We start from the raw sequence: 24983 nt of genomic DNA, 5'->3' as shown, positions 1-24983 counted from the left end.
TTGGGAAAAGCTCTAAGCAAGTTCATATATGGAAAAAAAGATAAGGAATAAGACGCTGGAATCTGCAAAAGTAAATTCCAGCAAATGTCAAATGAGCTCAAGGAGTGCAAACTGCCAGTCACATGTAAAACCACTAGCAAGGAAAATGCTGGTATTTCTTCTCATATATCACCATAAACAACAACAAAAAAGCATCAGGAAGTATTTCTCCCTCTACTCATCCCAAAACATCTCCTGTAAGTACACATACACATGCACAATGAGCCATAACAAGAGAAAGGAGACACACCACTCCCCTCCTGAGTGAGCAAAGTTCAGCAGAACCTTGATCCTCCGAGGCCTTGGGCAATTCCCTCCCATGCACAGGCTACACAATCCATACATGAACCAGCTTACGTGAATGGAAACTTGAAGTCGTTAGGCTTAATACAGCGCACGTAGTGTGGGGTTGTAGCATTCAGGGTTTCCATCAGCAGATGAAGAGAGTTCCGAAACTTTTTGAAAAAGAAAAAGGGAAAAGTATCAGCAAATAGCCTCAATAAGCTCAGACAACCTCAAGAAGCAGGCCTAGAGACATTTGCTTATTTGTAATAATGCTTTCGGTAATAAATACCAGCTTCTTTTTGTTATGCCAATAGATTTTAGTTTCACATACCATCTTCTGGTGAATTATGCTACAGTGAGACATCTAAATGTTAGGCTTTACAGGATTAAAGCTCCCATATCAGCATCTGATAAATTACAAAAACATGGGACACACTGAGCTATTTTCAGCTTTTGACTGTCTCATCTACCCTAATCTTTGTCTAATCCATCTCTTCATGACTAAACCTCATGGTATATTACTAACTAGCCATTTAATTTTAAATAAATTTTAAATTGATTTAAAAATCAACAGAATGGTAAATTAAAAAAAAAGTATCAATTTCTTCAGCTCCACTGATCCCAATGTCAGACCTACTGAAGAGAACTTCGAAAGCCCAATATCCAAGAGTTTTAAAAGCATTACTTTTAAAGAAGTATCAGGACTACAAATTCTCAACATCCTGCAGTATATCCTTCTAACCACAGAATACCCTAATAGATACAGAAAACTATGAAAACATGTTTTAGGTGTTTTAAACGTATTGGTATGGATTTCCCTATTTCTGTTGAACTCACAATTCTAAGCCAACCTCTATTTCTACATGGAATATGATAAAAGTCACTTTTGTATTAGCTTTCTTTAAAATTTAGAAATTAATATACATGGTTGGTTGATAGGAGTAGTATGAGAGTACGAGTAGTATGAGAGTATCCCTAACATGTCAACTCGTAGTTTCAGTCTGAGAAGAAAACTGTTAGGCATCTACCAGCCTCAGGGTACTGTCTGTTTGCAAAATCAGAAATGAAGTTCAAATTAAAAAGATAACTGGGCAGGGGTTCTCTTGCATGAATTGCAGAAGATTGGCATTTTCAGCCTGTACCACAAACATGTGCTAAGCAGATTTGCATTCTGTACTGTAGCATGAATAGTCATTCCTATTCCCACCCATAGCTTGACATAGCTTGCTTGGGGAAAGTTATAGAGAAATTATGAATATCCAAATCAAACATTCTCTGAATTCCCTGATTCTCACTTAGCAGTGTGACTAGCTCATGACACTGCACAGATACTAATATCTTTGTTAGGGGATCAACAACCATCCAAGAGTGGGTAAAGCCCAGGCATTTGTGGTGATTTTATCAGAACTCTGAGCACCCAAGAGATGTGGCTGGTTCATCTTCCAGAATTGGTAGGGGACCCTGATACAAAGAACTTGCTCTCCCTGAGAGCTAGTTTATATTCCAGCCTGTCCCACACTAACATAAAAAGAGTTAGCCACACAGACCTCCTGGAAGCTCCAGGCAAAAGAAGAATGTCACTACTCATTAGCAAAGTGGTACAGGCTGGCAAGTTGATAAAAACTGAGTATTAAATTGTCAAAAAAGTTCCCCTTGGCTCCTATGTATAGTCTGTGGGACAATCTGTCATATATAAAGCACCAACTAGGGACATAACCATCTTGAGAAAACACCTGTTAAATCTGTTGAGTGGAAAGTAACAATGAAGTAGTAAGTTCTCCATACTTTTTAATTTACTTAACATAATTTAATTTAACACATAATTTATAATTTTAACACATAACAATTTAATTCTGGCACATACACGTCGATATTTTATGTTTAACCTATTGATAACTGGAACCAAGTCTTCTGGGGACTAAACTCCCACTTTTGATTTGAGTAAGACAATGTGGCACATGATCAAAAAGACCCAGTATAAGATTTTCAAAGCTTCTCACCATCCAGCATGTTAAGTCTATTCTGAAAAACATAAGTTTTGGTTTTGGCATAGCAGTAAGAACTGAGCTCCCTGAAATTGTGGCCCAAAATGTATTAGTAATTAGGGTATATTTGCTCCAAGCTGTAAGCCATAACCAGCTGCACTTGCCTCAAAATCACAAGGGATCCCAAGAAGCAACAGCACACCTTAAGAGCTATGAGACAGAAGGAGGTAGAGGGAGAGATTATTTAACAGAGCTGCATCTTCAGACTCACCTGATGTCCCACAGTTTTCTTATGCTCTTTGCTGGCTTGACCTGGCCTGGCCTTGGCTGGTTTTACAGCCGTTCGAGACAAAGGCGTGCGCCCTGAAGGGGTTGCTGATGTGGGACTGAGGACCTTCTCCTCATCCTGGAATAACTCTGGTAGCAGCTTAAACTGGTATAACAGCAGAAAAAAATACCGAGGGTAAGAATCCAGCAAGTGATTGCACCCGTTTGTGCTTAAGATAGTTAGAATCCAGGCTCACTTTTCGTAAGCACTGGGGTTTTTTTGAACTCCACATGGGGACAAATGCAAAAAAGCATTCACGCTAGTAGTATAGTGAGTGGGCCATGATTTAATACTAAAAATTTTGTGAGTTTGATCAGTGAGTCTCCTTCTGAAGATAAAATTCTGATTTGAGTTTTGTTTTCATGGAGCTAGCAATAGCTTCCATGTGAAACTGTTAGGTACTGACAGCAGCTTTGTAAGTACCATTTGCAATTATGTATGGCTGCTTTGATCTAAGAAGGAAACAATAGGGTCCTCTCATATTCCAGTGGTGCATCAGACTCCTCTGTGGCTGAGAAATATCTAGGACACTGAATAACCCAGCAGGCAACAAAGAATATTCCTTCTTTATCACTCTAAATTGAAATAATCAACTTAAAAGAGGAACCATCAACTAAAAAGAACCACTAGCCAAATTTATCTGACTGAAGATCTACTCTCAGGCCAGTGGGAGTGGAGGAAAAACCTGAAACATCTTTCCAGGTATCACACAGGGCTTCCAGTTCCCTTTCTCTAATGGCTACAAAATACAAACATAAATAATAGCTGCTTTGAAGTAATTTATAACTAAAAATAACACCACCAGGTCTTTCTACTGACAACTATAGCACTGCAGAAGCATTATAAGAGTAAGAAAATCTGAACTTCTCTACCTGTCAATGAATAATCTTTTATCTAGCATCTGTGCATTTTCTCCCAAGAGATAGGAGCATTCAATTTTCAGTACTAGAAAGTGCTTGGGCTAAGTACAACCTAAAAAATAAAAAAATTGGTTTTGCCTTATAAAACTTGGTGAGCATGCACGATATCCAATGAAACATGCTGCGCAACAAAATGGTACTTGTGCTCTGCGGTTGTGCCAGATGGGCTAGCAGAAGGCATCAAACATTCCTCAGTAGCATCCAGCACAGCACTCCAGCTTAATATAATGACTATGAATGCTGCAAAGGTATCCTAAATTCCTGAACTAAAAAAGGAGTATCACAGCTTAGCTTTATCTCACCTGAGTCTGCCGGATTAGAAGCATGATCACCTTAGATTACCTCAGTAGCTAGCGGAAGAATGACATTTCCAGAGGGTGATTTAGCCCGTCTCCTTCCACTGACAACAAAGAGTTCAGGATGCTTGGGCTACCACCACCTTATTTAGCTGCCTGCGGTCAGATGGAGTGAGTCGGTATGCACAGACATCTGAGCTACCAAGCCAAGTCTTTTCATCTCGTACAGAAACTTATTTGGATGCAATATGCTTTGTCTGAAACTCCTGATGCTCTGACACACCAGGGGTGGCGGTGGGAAGCGGGTCCCCAGTGTCTCGATTGCAGATGGATGAGCTCTTCTAAGCTACTAGTACCTCAGTCTCGTTCCCTTTTTCCAACCCTGGGAAAATCTGCCTGTAAAAATGGGCAAGTGCATTTCAAAGGCACCATTTTCACAGACACTGCCTCAGTTACTGCATGCAGAAGAAAGGAGCAATGTATGGCTTTCTGTAGCAGAAGTCAACAACAGGAGAGCATTGCTGAGATGATCCACACTGTGGGGCCATTCATGTTTTCCTATGGTGTTGGTATTGGGGTTTGGTTGGTTGGTTTTTATTGGTATTTGGTATTGGTTTTAGCATCTTATCAATTCTCTTTGATTCGCAGAACACTGGGAGTGTTCAAAGGGAGGGAAAACACTGATCAAAGGGCAAATAATTCACATGGTAGAAAACAAGCAAGCAAGCATTTTTCCCCACCCGTAACTTTTTCAGACAACTTAACAGACATGCTGCTAACAATCTTACAGATCATTTCTTTCAATACAGAGCCACAATAGAAGATTTTAACATGCCAGTAGCAAGCATAAAAGCTGAGGACTGTTGTATTGCTTTCATGATACATGCATGAAAACGGAACTAGTTTGAAGAGGTCCTGTGGGTGGATTTATAGAGAAGGCCAAAATAAATAGCTAAACACTACAGTGCCTGCCAAGAGCAGTGTGTGTCATGCACTTTGGAGAGCAAAGAAGCGTTCGAGCTGTTTGTGAGAGTGGGCATGGGAGGATGACAGATGATGCATTCAATTTAGAATTACCTTCTGTGCACAGCAAACCCAGAAAACAGCAACAACAAAAAAAAAAAGAAAATCAGAAATGCAATCCCACTACAATTACTGATAAAGAGGGCCTGCTGAAAAATAAAAGTGAAACATTCTTCTTTTGAAAATCTATTTTCTTCACAGTTGAATTTTCTTTTTAAAAAAACACTGAGTTTGGTAAAATTTACCATTGGGGAAAACTGTGTTGTTTCTTAGTGTTTAGACTGAATTAACTCAGCCTACTGAGCCTGCCCAAGCTGTTGTCATGCTCTTATGGCAGGTACGTCCCCATCATTCCTTACTCACTGGACTACATCCCTCGGAGCCCCCCTGCACCTGTGCCCTGCAGAGCACACTGCCATGTCATGGCAGAGCCAGAGCTACACAGGCGGCTGGTCCCTGCCAGCTCCCCGAGGATGCCACCGGCCTCCCACACACACAGCAACTGACTTCACCCAAACCACTTCAACCTTCTCTCAGTGGAAAATCTGCTGTGGTTTTTCATTATACTACACGTTTTAATCGCTTAGCTTCATATATCTGCTCAGAATAGAAACAGAAGAGAAAAATGTTGGTTTTCCTGATAGAATAGCATAATTTTAAATAGCCTGTCCTTGATAACCAGCTTCCTGGGCCATTAGAACTAGTAAATTCCCAACAGCCCTCACAGCTCAATGTCAAGTTAATTGCCTTTACATTTCAGAAAAGCACAACTAGCATTTTTGCCATTAAAAAAAGCAGATGATGCCACTGAAAGCCTGTTCTATACTATTCCTTCATGCAGTATTTTTCAATTCAGATGTTATCTTTCCTTCATAGACAACAAGAAGGCAAAACTCAGTAAATTCTCTTTTGTGTCCTTAGAGTCTATGTATTTCATTCCTCTCTCATTTTGCTTCTGGAACAGAACTTGTCTCTCCTCCAGAAATTTTCTGCTCAATTGTCAGGCCATAAACAAGGAGCTTCTATTTTCAGATTACAAAATTAAGGGCTTAACTGTTAAGCCTTCTTATACTACTGTAGTATATTAGAAGTCTTTGATGCCTTTACAGAAAATATAGGTTACAGGACTTTCTAAATTCACACAAATAGCCAAGTAAAACAGAAACTATGTTCAATTTCAGTTGACCTGATACTAAGGGAAAAATATTTTCTAGGTTTATAAGAAATCCTATGTGACCCTTAATTTAAGGATTCATAACTGCAAAAGAAGAAAAAAAAAAATCCTTATACTAACCTTACTTGATTTTAGGACCTTAATTTGTTCTTCATAAACTGTGTCTTTATTCTTTTCCAAAAAGCCTTCACATTGATATTCCACCTGAAAAACGATAATTTTACAAAAAACGTAAGTATTAGAAGTATTTAATAAGAAATTTTTCATAGAATTCACCAGCTGTAACATTCACACTTAGAACAGCTAATTCTTGTGGATGTTGAAAATATCAGCTCCCAAGCGCATCTTTGTTAAATACAGATTTTCCTCAAAGACAGCACTTTCCAGTAAAACGTAAAACATTAAAACATACAGAGATGAATACTGTTATTGCATTATACTAGATATATTTCACTGCTGAGAGATGCTTGTGGTAAAACAGCATGATTGAACGGTTCCGTAAAGGTGAAGAATCAATATGTGTGTTGAGCATCTCCTTCACTGAAGTTACCAGGGCTGCCAAACTGTGTGAAATCCAGATGCAACTGAGAACAAAGTATCTCATCTCATCAGCTGAGAGGCAGTAAGTAGATCTGCCTGCAGGTTATGATGAAAATGCCTCATTTGTACTGAGAAAGACTATTTTTACCAGAAGCAATAAAAAGTCTGAATGTTGTGACAATACATAACAATCCTTTATCACAGGGTCACAGAGTCTCCTCCACCAAAGAACAGCCAGAGTGTCAGACAAAAACCTACTATTTATTTCACCATCCTTACTCAAGACTGAACAAAACCCAAAAACTATTGTCAAAAGTCTATACCTTAGAATTCAGTATTAATTAACACAAATATGCTAACTGTCATGAAGTGTCTCACTAACTGTTCAATCTTGTATCAGCAGAAGTGCAGACTACAAAACACAAGGGCAGATCCTCATAGCGATTTTGTTTTTTCAGAGCAGACAGATTGATAGCCATCGGCAGCCCCTCTTTCAGTACAGCCGTTTATCGGTGCCTACGCAATGACACTATACCCCGAGCTGCAAAACATTTCAAAAAATTCCTAGGGGGAAGAAGGCAGAGGATCTCCCCAAGGTCCCTCCACGGCTGAAAGCCCACTCAGGACACCTCCTGGGGCACCGCTCACGGCCGTACCGTGGGAGGCAATGCCAGGAGAGGGCAGCAGAACCCCTGCCTTCTCCCAGAGAAGGCATCGGGAAGGCACAGAGGTCGCTGACCTGCCCGCTACAGCTCTAGGTGCTCCTTCAAGATGCCTGCGTGCATTCACGTAAGCGCACAGGAAAGCATAAAATGCTTAGCGCAGACTGCGCATCAGAGCTCAGAGCTTTGCCAAGACCTGCTTGGAGCGACTTTTAGCTCTCCTTGGCCCTCGCTGCTCAGACTAGGCATAGGAAAGCCTTGTTTTCAAATACCAAAGTTTAGCCTAATGAACAGTACGTGACATATTAATTCAATCCTTCTTGTTCTTTCATCCACCAAATAAACTCATGGATCTAAACAGTTACAGAGATGTTCTTGCAGCTTTCACTAACGTAAATGCTAGATGCAACAAGAACAGGACCCTCTTCTACACATAAATTCAAGAACCTGGGAGAAATCAAGTGAAGACAAATAAGGCCTGCAACCCCCCGTGTCAGCACACACAGACCTACTGGTAAGAATCCCAGAGCTTCTCCAAGCTTTTTTCAACAAAGCTGACAATATTCTGAGGCACCTTCTTTGTTTAACAGGACAACTACCTTACACAGGATTTTTTTATTTTTTATTTTATTTTAACCTAAGGAGTTGCTCGGTTTGATGATGCATTATGGGAGCCGAACAACGCATGCACTCTACTGAGATACACCTCATCCAGCTTCCCAGAAACAGCTGTTCACTGACCACCAGAGGCGAGGGTGGGAGCAGTAACTGCTGCTCCAGCAATAAGAAGAATGGTGTGTTAGCCTTTTTCTTGTTCGCACATTAAGATAGCAGCAAAACCAACACTGTTTTGTTGTTGCTTTTTAGCTAAAACTACAGTGAGAGATATGATTTTCTGTTTTGTGTATTTCTATAGCATAACTGGAATTGATACAATTATGCTGTGAATTGCAAATACACTATCCTGTCATGTTTTGAAAAAGGATGGTTAGTGGTCACAGCATGCGACAGGAGTTGGGAGCTCTCGTTTGTGTTCCTGGCTCTGCACAGCTGCCAGGTCAACTTTCTTCTCCTGATCAGGTGCGCAGGCAGGCAGGCACACACTTTGCAAGAAGCTGAGTAGAGCCAGGGATGCTGCTGCCCAGTCGCTGTCTGCAACAGCCGCCCACTCCAGGATCCCCTCCCGCGCACACGCTCAGCAACACCAGCCACGGAAAGAGGTACTGGAGGAAAAGTCCTTACCTTGTCAGCAAAGTGTTTGATGATAAAAGCCTTATTTGATAAACGTGGTTTTTCAAAGAGGGCACATTTATTCAAATGGGTATTGTATAGCTTTTGGGCCCAAGTGTCATCCGAGCCTTTTGGCATCTATGGAAGAGACCATACAGCCATTTAAAATATCTTGAAAACTTTTCAGTAGCAGAAAAAACTAAGACAACAGGGGACAACACTTTGTGGTTTGCTTTCAAACTCCAACTCCTCAGATTTCCAGCACTGTCATGAGCAAGGAAGTCAGTAACCAGCTACGCACTTGCCTTTCTAACACTGGGGACTGGGTGCAGCCCAGCAGCAGGTGTAGCTGCTACGTGACACATACAACGCTAATAACGCTTCCAGTGTCACACACCTGAAGGCGGGGATCCAAGAGGTACATTATCTGACTGAGCAGCATCTCAGCGGGTCAGAACTCACCCACCACCATTACAGATTTCTTGTGATGCTCTGTGATACACAAGAACCCCAAGCTGGGTTTCCACTGAAGTAGATACCACACGCCATCCCCTGTACATGGCTTGGCATAAATTAAACTAAGATAAAAGACAAAAGGTGAGACACCAAGCGAGAGGCAATTTGGAGAAATCTGACAGGACCAAACACTGTACTTCCTGTGCTCAGGAAAGAGAAAGTTGCCAGAGTCAAAACAAAGGTTGATCAGAGACCCAGAAACAGATACAGATACATGATAGAGAGGAGGGGAAAAAAAAAACCTATGACTAAAACCATTTTTTCTCCTCTTGTAATTGCCAATTCTGTTTGTACATTCTCCAAATTCTTTCAACAGCAGAGTGTCAAAATGATGGCTGTATGCAGATGACTTCCCTGTGAGGCCCCAGAAGCAGGACGGCTGATGACCTCTTTCTCTATGAAAGCCCTTGTACACACACCTTGCACTCCTCATCCAACAGATCCAGAATTCCCATTTTGGCCTCTATGAGGTTGATGCAAGGCTGATTGTCGTAGAAATCAATCAAAGTCCATGGTATTTGTTCCTTCATATATTCTTCTTGTTCCAGCTTAAAGACGTGCTACAGGGCAAAAAGAAAACAGTTTTCTGTGAAATAAAATGCAGAACAAATACATCAAACTCTCACTTCAATTCATCTTGGCACATTAATCCAGGCTGTCAAGTGACACACTAGTTCAACTGAATAAACCCTTTAATAAGTAAGTGTATGAAAGATAAATTAACCTTTTTCCCAGCCTAAAACCAACAGACTAAATTAAAGTACTCATGCATATTCTTTGCCAATAAGGTCTATTTTTTCCTGTCTTTTTACCATATTGTCCATATTTTTTCCATATTGTCCCACAATTACTATAGGCTCTCAAGTGCAGGAACAGCAACTTATAAAGTGGGATGTGCCATGCATTTATGATTTTGAATTTATGAATACTGTTCTATTTCAAGTAAAAATTCACTATAAATACTTTTCCATTTCCTTGTAAAAGAACAGAGCTCCTTTTTCTCTTAAATAGCTGCTGATTTTTTTCTAAAATGACGCATTGCATTAAAATTTACTCTTCAGCAAAAACCTGCAAGAATGACTCTAGGAGTATGAGCACAAGAAATCCTTTAAGCAAAATTTTGTAGAAGATTTATCTGGTATGAAGATCAATAACAATATAGTTTTATATTTATTCAAAAATATTATCACAAAAAACCTGCACAGCTTTAATGAAATGTGCACAGGAAATGAATTAAAACTTCATGAAAAAAGATAGTAAGATATCAAACAGGCAAAGTGTGGTCTTAATAGCACAAGCACTCTTTTTAAAAACAAAAAGACTGCTGACTCCAGTTATTTTAAATGACATTTTATCTCCTATTAAATTTTAATGCCTACTAACAGCTCTGGCAGGTAGACCCGAACTCAGAGCACACCCTACCACGCAGCAAGGAGCAGCGCTGTGCGCAGGGTTTGGGGGGTTGCCACAAACACCTGTAATCCTGGAGTCAGCCTCAGCTGCCCCCCGAGCTCCCAGCACAAGCCTGCAAACGCCTCACAGCTCTCTGGCATGCATCTGCCAGAGAGTTGAAAACTACCCTGACAAAGCGGTTTATCCCTTTTATTTCATTAGCTTAACGCCATCCTTTCCAAAGCAGCGCTCCTTAACGGTGCCCGCGGGAGCCATTCCCACCCTGCCGCTTAACGGCTGCGTTACACGCCGAGTTAATTCCTGACAGGAAAGCCAATGGTAGTGTTTTATTGGTGAGTCATATCCAACCTAAGTCCTGAAAGAAGACATAAAACCATTTCTTCACTGTAAAGGAATTAGCAATTACATGGTGTAAAATGTCTTCAGACCTCATTTTCCTTACGGACTGTGGGTGGCCAGACAGAGGAAGGGTGGCCAGGGAGGCCGGGCCAGCTGTGGAGACACGAGTGGCGGCCAGGCAGTCCCCGAGCGGTCTGCCCTCAGACAGGTTCAGCGGCACACGAAGGCTTGCTGGCTGCCACCAGACGCAGGGCTTTAATTTAAAGCAACTTCCACCCTGTGTACCTGCATGGCAGCCCAATGGGTCTGTGTCCACTTGTGCTGGGTTTGGTAGCTTGGCAGGGCATCAACACAAAAGCCCCGTCACCCCATCCTTCATGAGACAAGTGCTTACAGCAACAGCGCGAGAGGGAAGGGAACATGGGAACAGTGATCTTTACTAAAGAAGCGAACCCTTACAATTCTTACAGTGCCTAGATTTTTGCTGTAGAGCTAGGAACACTCTGAGATACCTTGTCCTTAGCAGTTATGACATCCCGCTTATGACGCTGAAGCCAGTCGTGGCACTACCACCACAGAAAGGGCACGCTGGGGCTGCAAAGCCCAGCCTCCACACCAGCACCGGAACAGTGATCTTTACTAAAGAAGCGAACCCTTACAATTCTTACAGTGCCTAGATTTTTGCTGTAGAGCTAGGAACACTCTGAGATACCTTGTCCTTAGCAGTTATGACATCCCGCTTATGACGCTGAAGCCAGTCGTGGCACTACCACCACAGAAAGGGCACGCTGGGGCTGCAAAGCCCAGCCTCCACACCAGCACCCGGATTACTCCCTGCAGGCATCCCTGCCGCTAGCATGAACAACGGTGCCGTGGGATCTGGTCCTGCGAGCACACACTGCCATGGAGGTACACTCATAAAGAGAGTTCAAAGCTATTCCCGTACTGCAGCACAGCCTAGCAACAGACCTGGCATAAATAACTTGCCTCATCATTATGCAGGTAAGATATATAATTACAAACGTCACTAAGGAGGAGAGAGAAAGAATCGTGATCCTCTGGAGGAGGGGGAAGAGGAGCCTCTTGCCACATGTCAGTCATCAACTTCAGGATGCGGCTGAAAACCCTCAACAAATAACGCCAGGAAAGGAAGCGTGGGTGGCAGATTTCCAGCAGCAAAGCCCTGCTCTATACTGCCTGCGCACAGGCTGTCGTTGGAGGTTACAGAGACACAGCTAACTCCAACTTCATCCACACGGTGCTTTCATTGACAGGCAATCTTGGAGTCTTAATTGCCAAGCACTGCTTCTGCCTTATAATTGTTACTGTGATCGGAATTTCAAATAGTCCCAGAGCAGCAGTTAGTCATAAAATCTATTTCTAGGAGATAGTCGATCCTTCCCCATCCCCCAAAGCCCACGGCCAGGACAGCTGGTTAATAGACTGACGGAATTCGTCGTAACCACTGGGGACCCAATTAGCAGAATGGACTTGGGTGAGGGGAGAGGGACGAGGAAATGCCAGTCATTCATACTTACCATATTGAACTGCTGCTGCAGCTTTTCGTTGGCATAGTTGATACAGAACTGTTCAAAGCTGTTGATTTCAAATGTCTCAAATCTAAAATATGCAGATACTCAAAATTACTAGTGGAAAAAAAACCAGAATAAATGACCCCATAATTTTAAATTCCCTTCCGCCAGTCAAATTCATTGCATTATTCCAGGCAGAAACAACCACAATCAAGAAATGAAGCACACAGGGAAATGGCAAATTGCAGTACATGGGCAATTCACTGATGCTCCCTCTTCAGACAGGGATGAGGAACACAGGGAAGGGACTGATGTTCCTGAAAAGCATGTTCATTATCTTTATCCTCTCTAGAAGTGCTACCCTGGAAGAACCACTAGATGACAATTCCCTTGTAACTTTCCCCAACGCAATACATAAAGGAACTACCAACAGCAAAAATCTGAAATCCCACTATAAATGTCAAACCTGAAAGTCAAGACAAAGATCTTAGACAGCATGTCAAAACTAAACACCTACTTCCTTCAGCTGGAATAAGCAGTTGCTAAGGGTTTGGGGTTCTTTTGTGTAATCCATGCAGCACCACATGATAAAGACAAAGATGCTTTGCAATAAGGTAATTATGTAAGAGGTGTCATATCTGTGACAAAAAGACTCACCCATAAATGTCCAACACTCCAATGAAAGAATGCTGTTTTACAGTAGCATGAAGGGCTTTATTCACATGATCTACGATCCAGTTAAAGAGATTAGCATAGATATGTTTGGCAAGTGCATCTCTGGCATTGATGGCATGAGTTTTAGAAATTGGCTTGATGTAAGTTTCAGTGGCAGTTGCGAGCTTCCTGTGGCAAAGCCAGTGACCCATCTCTTCATACTCCACACCCATGAGGTCGCAGAAGATGGTGAGGGATTCATGCTTGGGCTAATAAAAATAATCTCATTAGGTCTTGAAACAGTATTACCAATAGCACACGTGCAATCATGCAATCAGAAGAACTGCCTGCCTGCAGCGATCCAACAATAAGCAGCAACAGCAGCTTCTTCAGCTCTTCCTCCTTCAAAACATACTACACACTTATCACGCTCACATCGCTGAAGTAAATTAGTGACTCACAGTTTCCCCAAAGGCATTTTACTATACTTATGTTCACCAAAAAGCCCCACACAGTGAACCTACAACCTTTGCAAAAATGAATCATCTAGCTTCACAGGGATAGATTTGGTATTTTGAATTCTTATAACCAACTGTGTCAGTTGTGAGTGAGGAAGCCAGAGAAATGCAGAGGACAGGACATCAGCTGTGTGCTATGGACAGAACAGATTACAGCTTCTCAGTGGTGCTCTCGCCTGCTCATACACACCCATGGCAGGGAGTGATGGGCAATGGGGCATCACAGCCCAAGCCAAGAACTAAGAGGAGGAAGCATGGAAGGGCTTTAGTGTTCTGGGCACAGTATTTTCTCAGTGAATTCTGGAGACAAACATTAAGAGATTGGAGCACACAAATGATGTTCTCTAAGTCTCAAATTGGACTGTACAAGTCAAAAAACTGACCTTTGTTTAACCAGACAAAATCAACTAGCAAGGCCTGCGCACTGAGATGGGTATATAAGATTTCTGCATAAAAATCTGTGCAGTGCGTTTACCACTCAATGAGTTAAGATACTACAGCTTGTGACTAACAAGCAAACTGACAGCTAGAAATCAAGGAAGAGAGACAGGTCTTTCCTCCTAAGGAACTCCCCTAAGGTTACTTCCTCATCACGTTCACTTTGCACCCAGTGGCTCAACAGGATGCTGACAAGCAGCATCTTGATGGGGACAGACTACAGCAGACTGTTACTACATGCCCAGTAGCTTCAGGGTACATCAGCTTTATCCTTCTATTTCCATGTCCTTCTGACTTCTCTGGGGCTTCTTCCAGGCCTTACAGCATACAGGTCCCATGGCAGTGCTGTTACACCTCCAAAATCCAGTTAATTGAGCATGTCTTCTTTCAGTTTAGCCCTATCAATTTAACTGGCTCAGAAGACAATAATAAAGTAATAATAATAATGAACACTGCACAAAAGAGTGTCACATTAGGATTACTCAAGCTGACATTAAACAAACTGATTCATTCACACAGCACCATGCAGAGCCCTTCGCTGAGCTCCCTAAAGCACCACCACTGCATCACCACACCAGTGCTGCCCAGGCAGACCAGTCTGCATGGCGACAGAGCTCTGCAATGACACGGCTATTGTCAGAGAACAGCACAGCTCAGGTAGCAGATGCCATTGAGCAGACATTCACCACAGGATAGGATTGCACAGGAACTTGCAGCTTTGTACTAGCTCATTCAGTTTGATCCCTGCACTGGAGATACCCGTTACAATAGAGGCTAGCTCATCAGCTTTCTACCTGTGATCATTAAATGATGCTTTCTTTGTAGCGAAAACCTTTTTAAGACAGACCAAAGAGCCAGACTGTTGCTGTGGGTTTACAGCAGCTATCCATTAGATCCCAGGGACAGATGGTGTCAGACGAGGCACACTGATCATCTCTGGCCCAATGAAGGACCTGTTGTCTCAGCTCCACAAACTGCTACTGCAGATTCTCGAGAAAGCAACTGATAGTAAAATAAGAAAAAAGATCCTTGCAACTGTTGCTACTATTTGAAGAGAGAGGAAGATGAAGGCTGTGCACTCCAGCAGAAGACATTCAGGGAAAGGCAAAAGGAGAAACTGGTCATTTGTGAATCCAAGGAAGAGAAGAGTGACAAGCCAGATCTTTTTTGTTTCTCATCTCCAGAATATGGACTTCAGTAAGAAGCCTTGATCCTCACTGAATGAGGAGGGTTTTTTCAGATCAGACTATGCAGTCCTCAGTACTGACTGCCACAAAGGTAAAAACGGACTGATAAATCAGGACACTTAGATGAGTTACACAAATCATATCTATATATCCTATGCTCATTTCTAGACATCCCAGAGGACTTTGCGAAGCATTTGCTTTGCAATTATTTAAGCCATTCTGGCATTTAACATTAAAAAAAAAACATTCTGCAGAGCATTTACTGTGGGCAGGGAATGTATTCGTGTAGGAATATAAAGATCTAGACAGCTGCACAGGACTTCAAAGCTAGCCGGTCCGGTAGACTTTTCTAGGACAGACCAACTACATTTTTTAAATGAAATTAAGGCAGCCACTGTTATAATACAGAGAGTACTGTCTAAAGCCTCTAAACTGAGAAGAGTTGAATCCATCTGCAAAAAGAACTGTGAACATGTTAATAAATTTGAAATAAACACATTGCTTGCGTTTTTATATTGTTACTCTTTTTCAGAAGAGGTCCCTGCAAACAAGCATAAGGCAGAACTATCAGAAGAGAAACCATGCCCTTCATCTCATCTACTACTCACAGGAATAGTGCAGCTGTCAGAATCCCGAGATGCAAACTCCACATTGCCCAAGTGAAGGATGCCAGCAAGGATTCGAAAAATTCCCATCTGGTAGGAATCACTAATCCCTGAAAAATGATGAATAAAACGTTTTGAATGGAGAGAGAAATAAAGAACCACGAGCTGCAGTTGATGAAAATTTGTATTAAGAAAAGAAAAAATGGTGACTGCTGTGTGTTTTTTTCAGAGACTTTGGCATTTGACAGTACTGCTTGGCTCCACTTCTATTAATAACATTTTACAACCAGATGCAAAAAAAATCCATTAAAATGAACTCTTTAATTTGCTGTTTCAAAGTGCTTTGTCAGTGACCTCCAACACTGTATATGCTGTACCAAGGGGATCCAGCATTTATGTTCATATAATGCATGCTCCTCCTACATTAGATTCTGCTACAATTTAAATACCTTCTTAATTCAACAAAAGTATCTCAGTCCCAAAGTTTATAAAACTCTCCTATTTTTAAACACAAACAATGTAGACACACTTGCTAGTATATCAGATTTGGGATACGACTGTGTTTTACAAATTACCTAGCAAAGTGCATGCCTGCCTGGTGTTTACCATTTCCTTAGCATCATCGACACCATCAATCACAGGGCTTCCACCTTGCTTCGTATAGTGAAAGTAATTTGCATTCCCTGTAAGAGAAAAAACAAATCTTTTAGACACACTGATGGAGAATTTCACAGCACATCTTCAAAGCTATGTAATGATTAAGTTGCGCTTGGCAGAATCCATTATTTGAAATATGTCAGTATATTTTTGCCTTCTGGTTCATAGGACCCACTCATTCTGGAGAAGAATTTTTTCAAGATTTAACAGTGCAAACAAGTATTCTTAAGCTACCTGGTTCATACAATAGGCCCTCAAGCATACTATCTACCTAACCTTGGTTCAGACTTCCACACCCAAGTCTGAGCCAACCACCGAGTAGGTGCAGATTTGACAGCAGCAGCTACTGTGGATTATGTGGTAGATATTATTAGGCTATTATTACATTTTGTCCATTTTCTTCTCATTTCTAATTTATGGTCTGGTTTAGTCTTCTGAGTATCTGTGACCCGTTCTGGCTGAGAAGTTGTGGTTGGAGAACTGACAGGTTCATACCACGCTGGGGACAGTACTGGGCTTCACTGGGAGGGCAGTAGCTCTCCTGAGTACTGTGTAAATTCCTACGGTTTCAGTGGCCATGCTTCCAGCTTCAGTAACAGACTCCTTTTTTCCGATCTGCTAAGGTTTCAAGAATGCTGAAAGAGGAGTCTGCTAAATGGCTTCTTTAGTTATAATTGCATCAGTTCCTTTATTTCCTGTGTCAGCAGATGTGAATCCTAAATGTGCCAGGATGGTGCACAAGAGCAGAGAAACACTTTAAAACCAGAACGGTATTTCAGAAATCAGCACTGACAAGCTGTGCAGTTTTCTCACTATGAAGCTAACTTTTAAAAATATACAAGAACCACTGAAATTTATACTGAATTTTAAAACTGACAAGGTGATTGCCTGTCCCAAGGTCATCATCATGCCTTTCTTTTACAAAGTACCAATTCCTGTTAAAAGAGAAACCCTTTCTTTATCAATATTTTAATTTGAAAAACGAAAAATTTCACCTGGTTAGCAGGGATGGTAATTGTTGATAACAACCCAAGTGAAAGTATGCAGACGCAAAATAAGTTTTTCAGGTGCTTATACTAGAAATGGTAAAATTCTCTAGTAGCTGGAGCCATGGAAACAAGGTTTTAAAGGACCAAGAGAAGAGAATTTCACCCTTGCCACTGGAAAGCTACTCTGGAATCCAGGACATAGTAAGTCCTAGTGTTTACAACTGCAGTGTATCAGAGTATGCTGAATAAACAAATCTGTTACCTTCATTTTATCTAAAAAACATCAAGTCTGAGACCCACCATTATAGTTATTTTCAATATATTTTAGTATCTGAAGGTTTAAAAGCTCAGAATTTCAAAGTCAGCAATTCATCTTTTGGTTCTATGGCTCAAAAAGCTCAGAGATGCTGCTTTGTACCAATAATTGCGCAAGACAATGAATGTGAATTTCATACCTAATCGTAGAGTTTTAAACTCAGGTAATGCTGCAGAGGCACAAAGTTGGTAAAAGATGTGATAATTTCTCTCCTCTTCTGCCTTTAAAAAGAAAGGAATTTATTATCTTTCACAACGTAACAAGTGCCGGAAACATCCATGAGTAGAAAAGAATTACTATGTTTAATGCTTTCTCTAGCATTACATTAAGAACACAGAAACTGCACAGAAAAAGGAAAGACAAATCAGCATCTACCATTTCCTTCTTGATTAATTTAATCCATTTTCAACAGCAAGAAGCATGCAGACATTTTCATTGCAAAAAAAATGTATGATTTCACTTTTCAGAACTGTGGATTACTATTAAATATAGATCAGGATTCTATGGGTGGGTGAAATGATCATACTTAAAAGCTTTTCATTTTCCAAGAATAACTAATACCATTTGCCTCAGCATTTATAGTAAGTTGGGGAAGGGACTATCTTTCTTGCCAAGGAAAAGCTTCAAATTTAAAATGAGGGACAAATACATCTCAGAAGGTTATGACTCATGACCAACACCATAATTCCGAACTTAAGCGCTCTAAATTTCCTAACTTCAAACCAAAAACTTACTTCACATAAGACCCCTACATAATGCAAACTGTAGTTATTTGGTTTATACCTTTAGGCAGCCAGTCAAGGGTAAGTCCATTCTTACTGAGCTCTAGACTATAAGGTAGGCAAAGATGGAGAGGAGGTGTGGGAGACAAAAAGGCTGTGGATTGGTTCAAGTAAGAAATATTACAACGAAGAGAGTTCAAGAAAGATGAAATTACATATTCTCATTTGCTTAAAAAATGGCAATTAAGACTCATTCGTAATTATTGCAATAGCAGTGGGTTTTAACAAGAGATTGAAAGTGAGTGAAGAAGGTAGCTTTACAAACCACAACAGAAAGCTCTTCTTGAGCATGAGCAGTTTCTGCTCTGTCTTGAAGCCCCATTCTGTAATGCTACGGTAAGCACAAACTCATATCTAGTAGTGCACTGGAAGTATTTCACGCTTAAAAACACAGCCTTTTTGATACACATTTTACAACTACAAACAATTCATATAATGAAGGGCTCACTTGGTTTTCCTTTTCTCCCCTCTCCCCACATGTGCTATATTACAAAAACACTATTACAGCCATCTCTTAGGAGAGATAACTAGTATCAGCAAGCAATAGTTTGGTTTTTTTTAGCACAGTCACACAAATATACAATAATAAGATTGCATCAGTATTACCTGAAACACCACTCTTGATTTTTCCAAGAGGTAAGTTCTCATGTTAGCACCAATGATTCGATACCTCTTATCAAAACCAATTTCAATGTATTTCCCAAAGCGACTGCTGTTGTCATTCCTCGTAGTTTTGGCATTTCCAATAGACTGAAAAAAGAGAATATTGTAAAGGTTAAACAGCTTTTAGAAATTATCAAATCTATTTAATCATCTACATGGCTCATAAACACTCAACCACATTAATTTTGTCCTGGTTTCAAATTAATAAAGAATTTAATACAGAATAATCTCCACCTGGTCAGCAAGTTACATCAAAATATGGTTGTTTCATTAATGCAAGATTGGAGGCTGATCTTCCTAGCAATGATTTCACTTCCACGTAGTCTAATGGTCCAGCTGAAAATCCTTCAAAAATCCAGCTCTCTGAAGTCCTTTTAGAAGGAATTAGAGTCTAACAGAATGCTCACAGACAGCCAGATTTCTTCTAAGGACTTAATAAATCTACAAGAATTATTTCACACTGTATATATTCATATATGTATGTGTACAGATACATGTCTAGTACTTGCAATCTCTGTAAGTCTACCTATCATAAATCCATAGTCCAGCAAACAGCCCTTAGGTTCTCTCTGGCTAAGAGTTTATTATTATTACTCTATAATCAACCACATTTCCAAACTACTTCTGCAAACATATCATTATAAAATATTTACTGTGTGCCTAAATACCATCTAAAAGTTAACACGTACAGACTCATATCATTTGCCTGAAACTGAATCTCTTCCATAGCAGCTTTGTTACTGACTCAGAGACAGTCTTCAATGCTGCCCTACACCCCTAACTTTCTTAGATTAATTCAATACAACTTCATACACAACAAGCAATATTTAATGTATGTGGTGTTGGGATGCCCAGGAGAAATGATGACTGTGGTTCCTAAATGGTCTTGGTGCACCCCTGCCTCGCCTCATCAGCATTAGGATTCACCCCACAACAGGTACCAGCTGGATATACCAGAATTCAAGGCATGCAAATCACAACATGCTGAACTTTAAAGAAAAGCATTTTCTCTTCTCAAGCAGATCATGTTTTAGACATCATATAGCAATCCACCTTCCAAAAAAATCCTAAAGATATCTCTGTACCAAAAGGAATGGCATTTGGAGTAATTCAGATACAGCAAACTGCCTTTTATCATACGCCACTGTGTGTATGTTATCAAGTACCTAACTCCGAAGTACACCATAACTAAAGAACAGAGAGTTATATGCATATCCTATTTTCCTAGTTCATGTAGCCATCCATAGGAACTCTGTACTGAAATAAAATTTGGGAAAAACAAATGAGAGCAAATAGCAATGCTGAGTATTGGTATTCCACATCTGTAAACAAAAGGCCAGTGAATCAGTAAGGGCTAGCTGGGTACAGTACGGGAAGCGGGAATTAGACTTTCAGAAACCCCACTACAGCAGCAGCAGCACGCTCACCTGACCAAGCAGATGTCAAAGCGGGTATCAGATGAACAGTTGCTATAAAGGATGTAAGAACAAATTGCATCTCCACAGTTCTACGGAATACTGAAATCATTCAAACTGAAAGTACTCAAACTGCATTTCTTGTGTTTTAAAATTACTGCTACTGTGATACATTTTGGTGGTGGTGGCAGCAATATAATATTATAATATTTTATATATAATATAATATTTTCAGAAATCAATTATTACTTTGAAAGGTATTACCTGTGAAAATAGTTGAGAAAGTCTTTGGTATTATAAGATTGCTTAAGAGAGTACATACTAAGCTGTACAATTTGTATAGCTATACAAGGTATCAAAGAATGAGAGGCAGGAAATTACTATAAAGATGTGTTTTAAGACTTGACAATTTCTACTTTTGCAATAGGAAAAATGTATAGAGTTATTGACTACAAAACTAATTATTCAAGTAATTACTAGAAATGTACAGCAGTCACTTGATATTACAGAGTATTCAGTAGGCAAAGAGGATGTGAAATTCTGACACTAATGATGGTAGTTCATAAAATGCTGATGTTTAGGTTGTCCAAACAGAAATTAAAAAATAAAATGACCTTCTGCTCCTAAGATTTTACAATCAACTTAGCAAATGAGGAGTCTCCTGTTTCTAAAATGAATTACTCATTTTCTTCCTAATCTACATGGGTTAATTTGTGTTTCTGTTGATTTATCAACTGAAGAGTTCAAAACATTAATTTTGCTTTCCTAGAGTCTGTTTAAACAACAGATTTCACAACACTCACTCAAAAGCTTACTTCAAGTGTTCGAAGTTAAAAGGATAACTTTCATCCCATTACAATGTTTAACATCATTAAAATTTTAGATATACACAGATTCACAAAATTGTTGTGATAAAAACAAAGCACCACCAACGTTTTTTAGTGGATAAAAAAGGGTATGGATGGAAAGTTCATTTCTAGTCCTCAATTTAAGTTTCCTTGCTTTGGAAATTAAATCAATTAGTGGGGAGTTGACGGCCACTGATTGGGAAGTGGGGTCCAAGGAGCGAGAGAGAAGGATGTTTGGTTTAGGCTTTCAGACCAAACAAAAGAAGTGGTGCAGGGAAACCTGTAGGCAGTTTGCATGTCACCCAGCAAACAAACAGCAATCTGCAGACCCATCCTGCAGAGTCTCTTACCGTAGCTGTCACTTAGCAGACAGGTAGCGAGGACGTGGTCACCTCCCTGGCCCCAGGGACCACGAGGGGAAGGCAGAAGGGGCTATCACCCCCCGGCACCGAATCGCAACATGGCCCAGGATGGTGTGACACTTACTGCAAACATCGGAGCAGTGAAAGGAGTACTCTGGGACTAGCTCACACCTGCAAAACTGTCATTGCTCCCCAGGGCCCAGGCAGCTCGCGCTGGGGTAGGTGCAGCTCAAGGCAAGGCTCAGTTCCCCTGGCTGCCTCCCATAGCTGGACATTTGGATCCCTCAACAGCAGAGCCCACTGCCCATCATAGCACAGCTTGTTTTATACCACAAAACAGTTTCAAAACACCACACAGCACCACAAACCAGGCACAATTACTTTGTGATAGAACACACACAACTGTGATGGGGCAGCTGTAGTTTGAGTATCATGAACTTCTCGAGCCAGGAGGAAAGAAAGAATAAGACATAGCTCATTTTTAAAAACACCTGAGAAAGAAAACAATGGCAGCATTTTGCATTTCACGTTTCACTGCGCGAACTCCATTTACTCATGTCTATCCACTAATACTTCACACTATTGCATAGAGATGCTAAACATCTACCAAGGCATCAGTTGTCCTAAGCGTTTTCTTAGGTCGTCTGTCAGTATGCGCATGTGTGTGCTCGTGGACAGTGCTCCTTCTCTCAAGGAATTCCCCCAATACTTTCTCTCTGATGAATCATTTCTTAACGTAGTTTCCTAACTTCAGCTACAACTTGAATCTACAAATGTAGGCAAAGAGACAAAAAGCAATTCAGATGAGCCTACGAAATGTTTTCTGCTTGGCCACAATATCAGAATTACAGTCTCCTGAGCATCCCGGAGAACAGAGATCCTGAAGCAGGAGGGAACTGTACATGTTATCTCACAGTCTATTGCCAGCACCTACCCTCCCAAACCAATGGCTTTGGGACTTGAGTACAGTTAGTTACACAGATTTCCATAACTGAAACATTAGTCTGAGCTAATTATAGCAAAATTACATCTTCTGTCACGTTTTTCCCCTCTGAAAGAAACTGTGCATCTCATCTACCTTTGCTCTCTCAGTCTATCTTCCCTAATCACATTTCCTAAAATTGAACATTGCCTTTACCCAACAACTCTCTTCACTTCAGAGTATAATCTACCTACCCCCACTGTGTGATGTGTATGTTCAGTGGGTAAGACCAGAAGTTTTAATGCTCTTTGGAATTTTACACACAAAACCAGTCTTCTTCACTTGCATTTGAGCAGTGGTCTGGGAACTACCAGTGTTGCAAAGCTGAATAGATTTAAAGCAGTATTCATATAAAAATTAATTTGTTATGTGAAATACATTAACAATACTGAAACATTACCTCCCGTCTTCTTTCCATCTTTCACAAATACTACACAAAATGATGCCTAAAGCATTCCCAGTAAATGGATTAAAAAAGAAAATTTTAGAATATATTCATTCCAGGTTCTTTGATCCTTAAAAAAAGTATGAATTGCTCTCTCTACTGAATGCTTATGTTAGCTCCAGAATAAAAACTGCAGCTGGAGGGTGGGGATTAGTGCAGTAGCTCTGTTACCTCCATGATGGGGTTGGAGGCCAAGACTTTCTCCTCAACATTGGCTTCACTGGCGGATCCACTGACCGTGGCAAAGTACCTCATAGCATACTTAGCAGAGACGGTCTTCCCAGCTCCAGATTCCCCACTTACAATGATTGACTGATTTCGCTCATCTCTGAAACACAAAGACATGTTAATTACCGGCTATTCTCTCAAGGACACTTATTTTTTGTGTCCCAAACTTGGCAACAACCCTCCCACCATAAATGTTAGCAAGACAGCAATAATGTAAATGCACATGGCAGAAACAGGGCTGTTAGTGACCAAGCTGCCCGAGCGGCTGACTGGACTGCCTGCAGCCAGGATGCTCAGCCAGGACGGATGCTGCCGTGACGGTCCAGCCAGCCAGCAGAGCTGCTCTACAGAACCTGGCTACAGTAAAGTACCTGTTACCGCTATTCACTACATGCTTCTGCAGCTACTTCTATCCAGAGTCTGTGGTAGTGCTCCACTAAATTATCAGTGCTCATTAGTAAAGATCATTAATGCCATCTTACAGATAGAGAAATCAACAGCAGAGTCACCAACAGAAACCTTTTGTCCTTCTGATCTAATCACCAGCTTTTCCCAGAATTGTTCTGAATCTGCAAAATTCAAGCAGGGCTGTTCAGGACACAAATAGCAGCTCTGGAGCGAAGAATATTCCTTTGCTGTAAAGTAATTTCTTCTCATTTAAAAAAAATAATCTCCATTTGCTACTAAAACAATTTTCTCTCATCTCAAAGAGGGCTCTATCCATAAACCCCAACTGTATGACTAATAAACACACTACAAAATAACAAGGACAGAAATTAGCATTTATATAGCCTGAATCTTTTAAAATAAAGACTGTAAGTGCTTTATGCAGTATTTTATATTTCCAAAGCAAAAGAAGTTAAAACGAATGATATTTCAAAATACTCCTACGAGCTGGGTGAGCTTAACTCTATCTTACATACCGGAAAGTGGAGAAAGAAGGAATAAAATTTTACCCCTAAGCTTTACAGAGTTGCGGCTGGAACACAGAAAGCAGAGTCAAGTAACTATGAATGAACTTTCAGGTACGCACATGTTCAGAGCAGCACATATACAGTCTCCACGGCCTCCAAACGCCTGCTGAGGCCATCAGTAAATGCTATGCAGGGGAAGCAAAGAAATATGCATGGAAAAAACTATCTGTGGTTTCTGTAGCCTGAAGGTCCTCCAGAAGATCAGGGGTTCTATTTCTGAGATAGTCAAGAAAAAGCTGCTGGTGACATTATGAAGCTAAATCTCAGATCACGTTGTTTCTCTCAAGCTGTTACTTACCTTCAAAAACCCCCAGATAAGAGCCCCACTCCGTCATCTACTTCGTGTTGCACAAAGACATAGGCTAAAGGAGCCTCTGGTTATGTCATGCATCTCTGGGAGAGCCAAGGTGGCATTTGTTTAACCGAATGAAGGCATGTGTTAAAGCAGATTTTCCACATTTTGGTAAAAGAAAATTACTTGAAATGGCTGAATGCTGATTTAAATTTAATAGGAAAGCGTTAAGAAGATCAAAGCAATCTAATTTTATGTTCTCAACTTCCATTTAACACATGCAATAGGTGTGAATGACTACAGCACAGTTCACACATTCATATACACCAAGCTGCCAGTCCTGGTG

General features: G+C 40.7%; 1 protein-coding gene across 1 annotated transcript in view; it reads right to left on the bottom strand.

Annotated features, from left to right (window-relative positions):
• MYO5A (myosin VA (heavy chain 12, myoxin)) overlaps positions 1-23471 on the bottom strand; it is a gene marked incomplete at its 5' end in the record, with an annotated part of 58556 nt that extends 35085 nt beyond the window's left edge. The window contains 13 exons of the mRNA XM_009702361.1: positions 397-494; positions 2581-2742; positions 5404-5406; positions 6171-6254; positions 8495-8620; positions 9418-9558; positions 12289-12370; positions 12940-13205; positions 15688-15794; positions 16260-16367; positions 17786-17867; positions 19035-19178; positions 23315-23471. Coding sequence (XP_009700663.1) covers positions 397-494; positions 2581-2742; positions 5404-5406; positions 6171-6254; positions 8495-8620; positions 9418-9558; positions 12289-12370; positions 12940-13205; positions 15688-15794; positions 16260-16367; positions 17786-17867; positions 19035-19178; positions 23315-23471 — 1560 coding nt within the window. The remainder of the gene's footprint in view (positions 1-396; positions 495-2580; positions 2743-5403; positions 5407-6170; positions 6255-8494; positions 8621-9417; positions 9559-12288; positions 12371-12939; positions 13206-15687; positions 15795-16259; positions 16368-17785; positions 17868-19034; positions 19179-23314) is intronic.
• Between the last annotated feature and the right edge of the window lie 1512 nt (positions 23472-24983).

Source organism: Cariama cristata, unplaced genomic scaffold, assembly GCF_000690535.1.
Source record: "Cariama cristata isolate BGI_N322 unplaced genomic scaffold, ASM69053v1 scaffold17490, whole genome shotgun sequence".
In the NCBI taxonomy this organism is placed as follows: Eukaryota; Metazoa; Chordata; class Aves; order Cariamiformes; family Cariamidae; genus Cariama; species Cariama cristata.
Note: the sequence above shows the minus strand (reverse complement) of the source record. Positions and strands in the feature narration are given on the sequence as shown.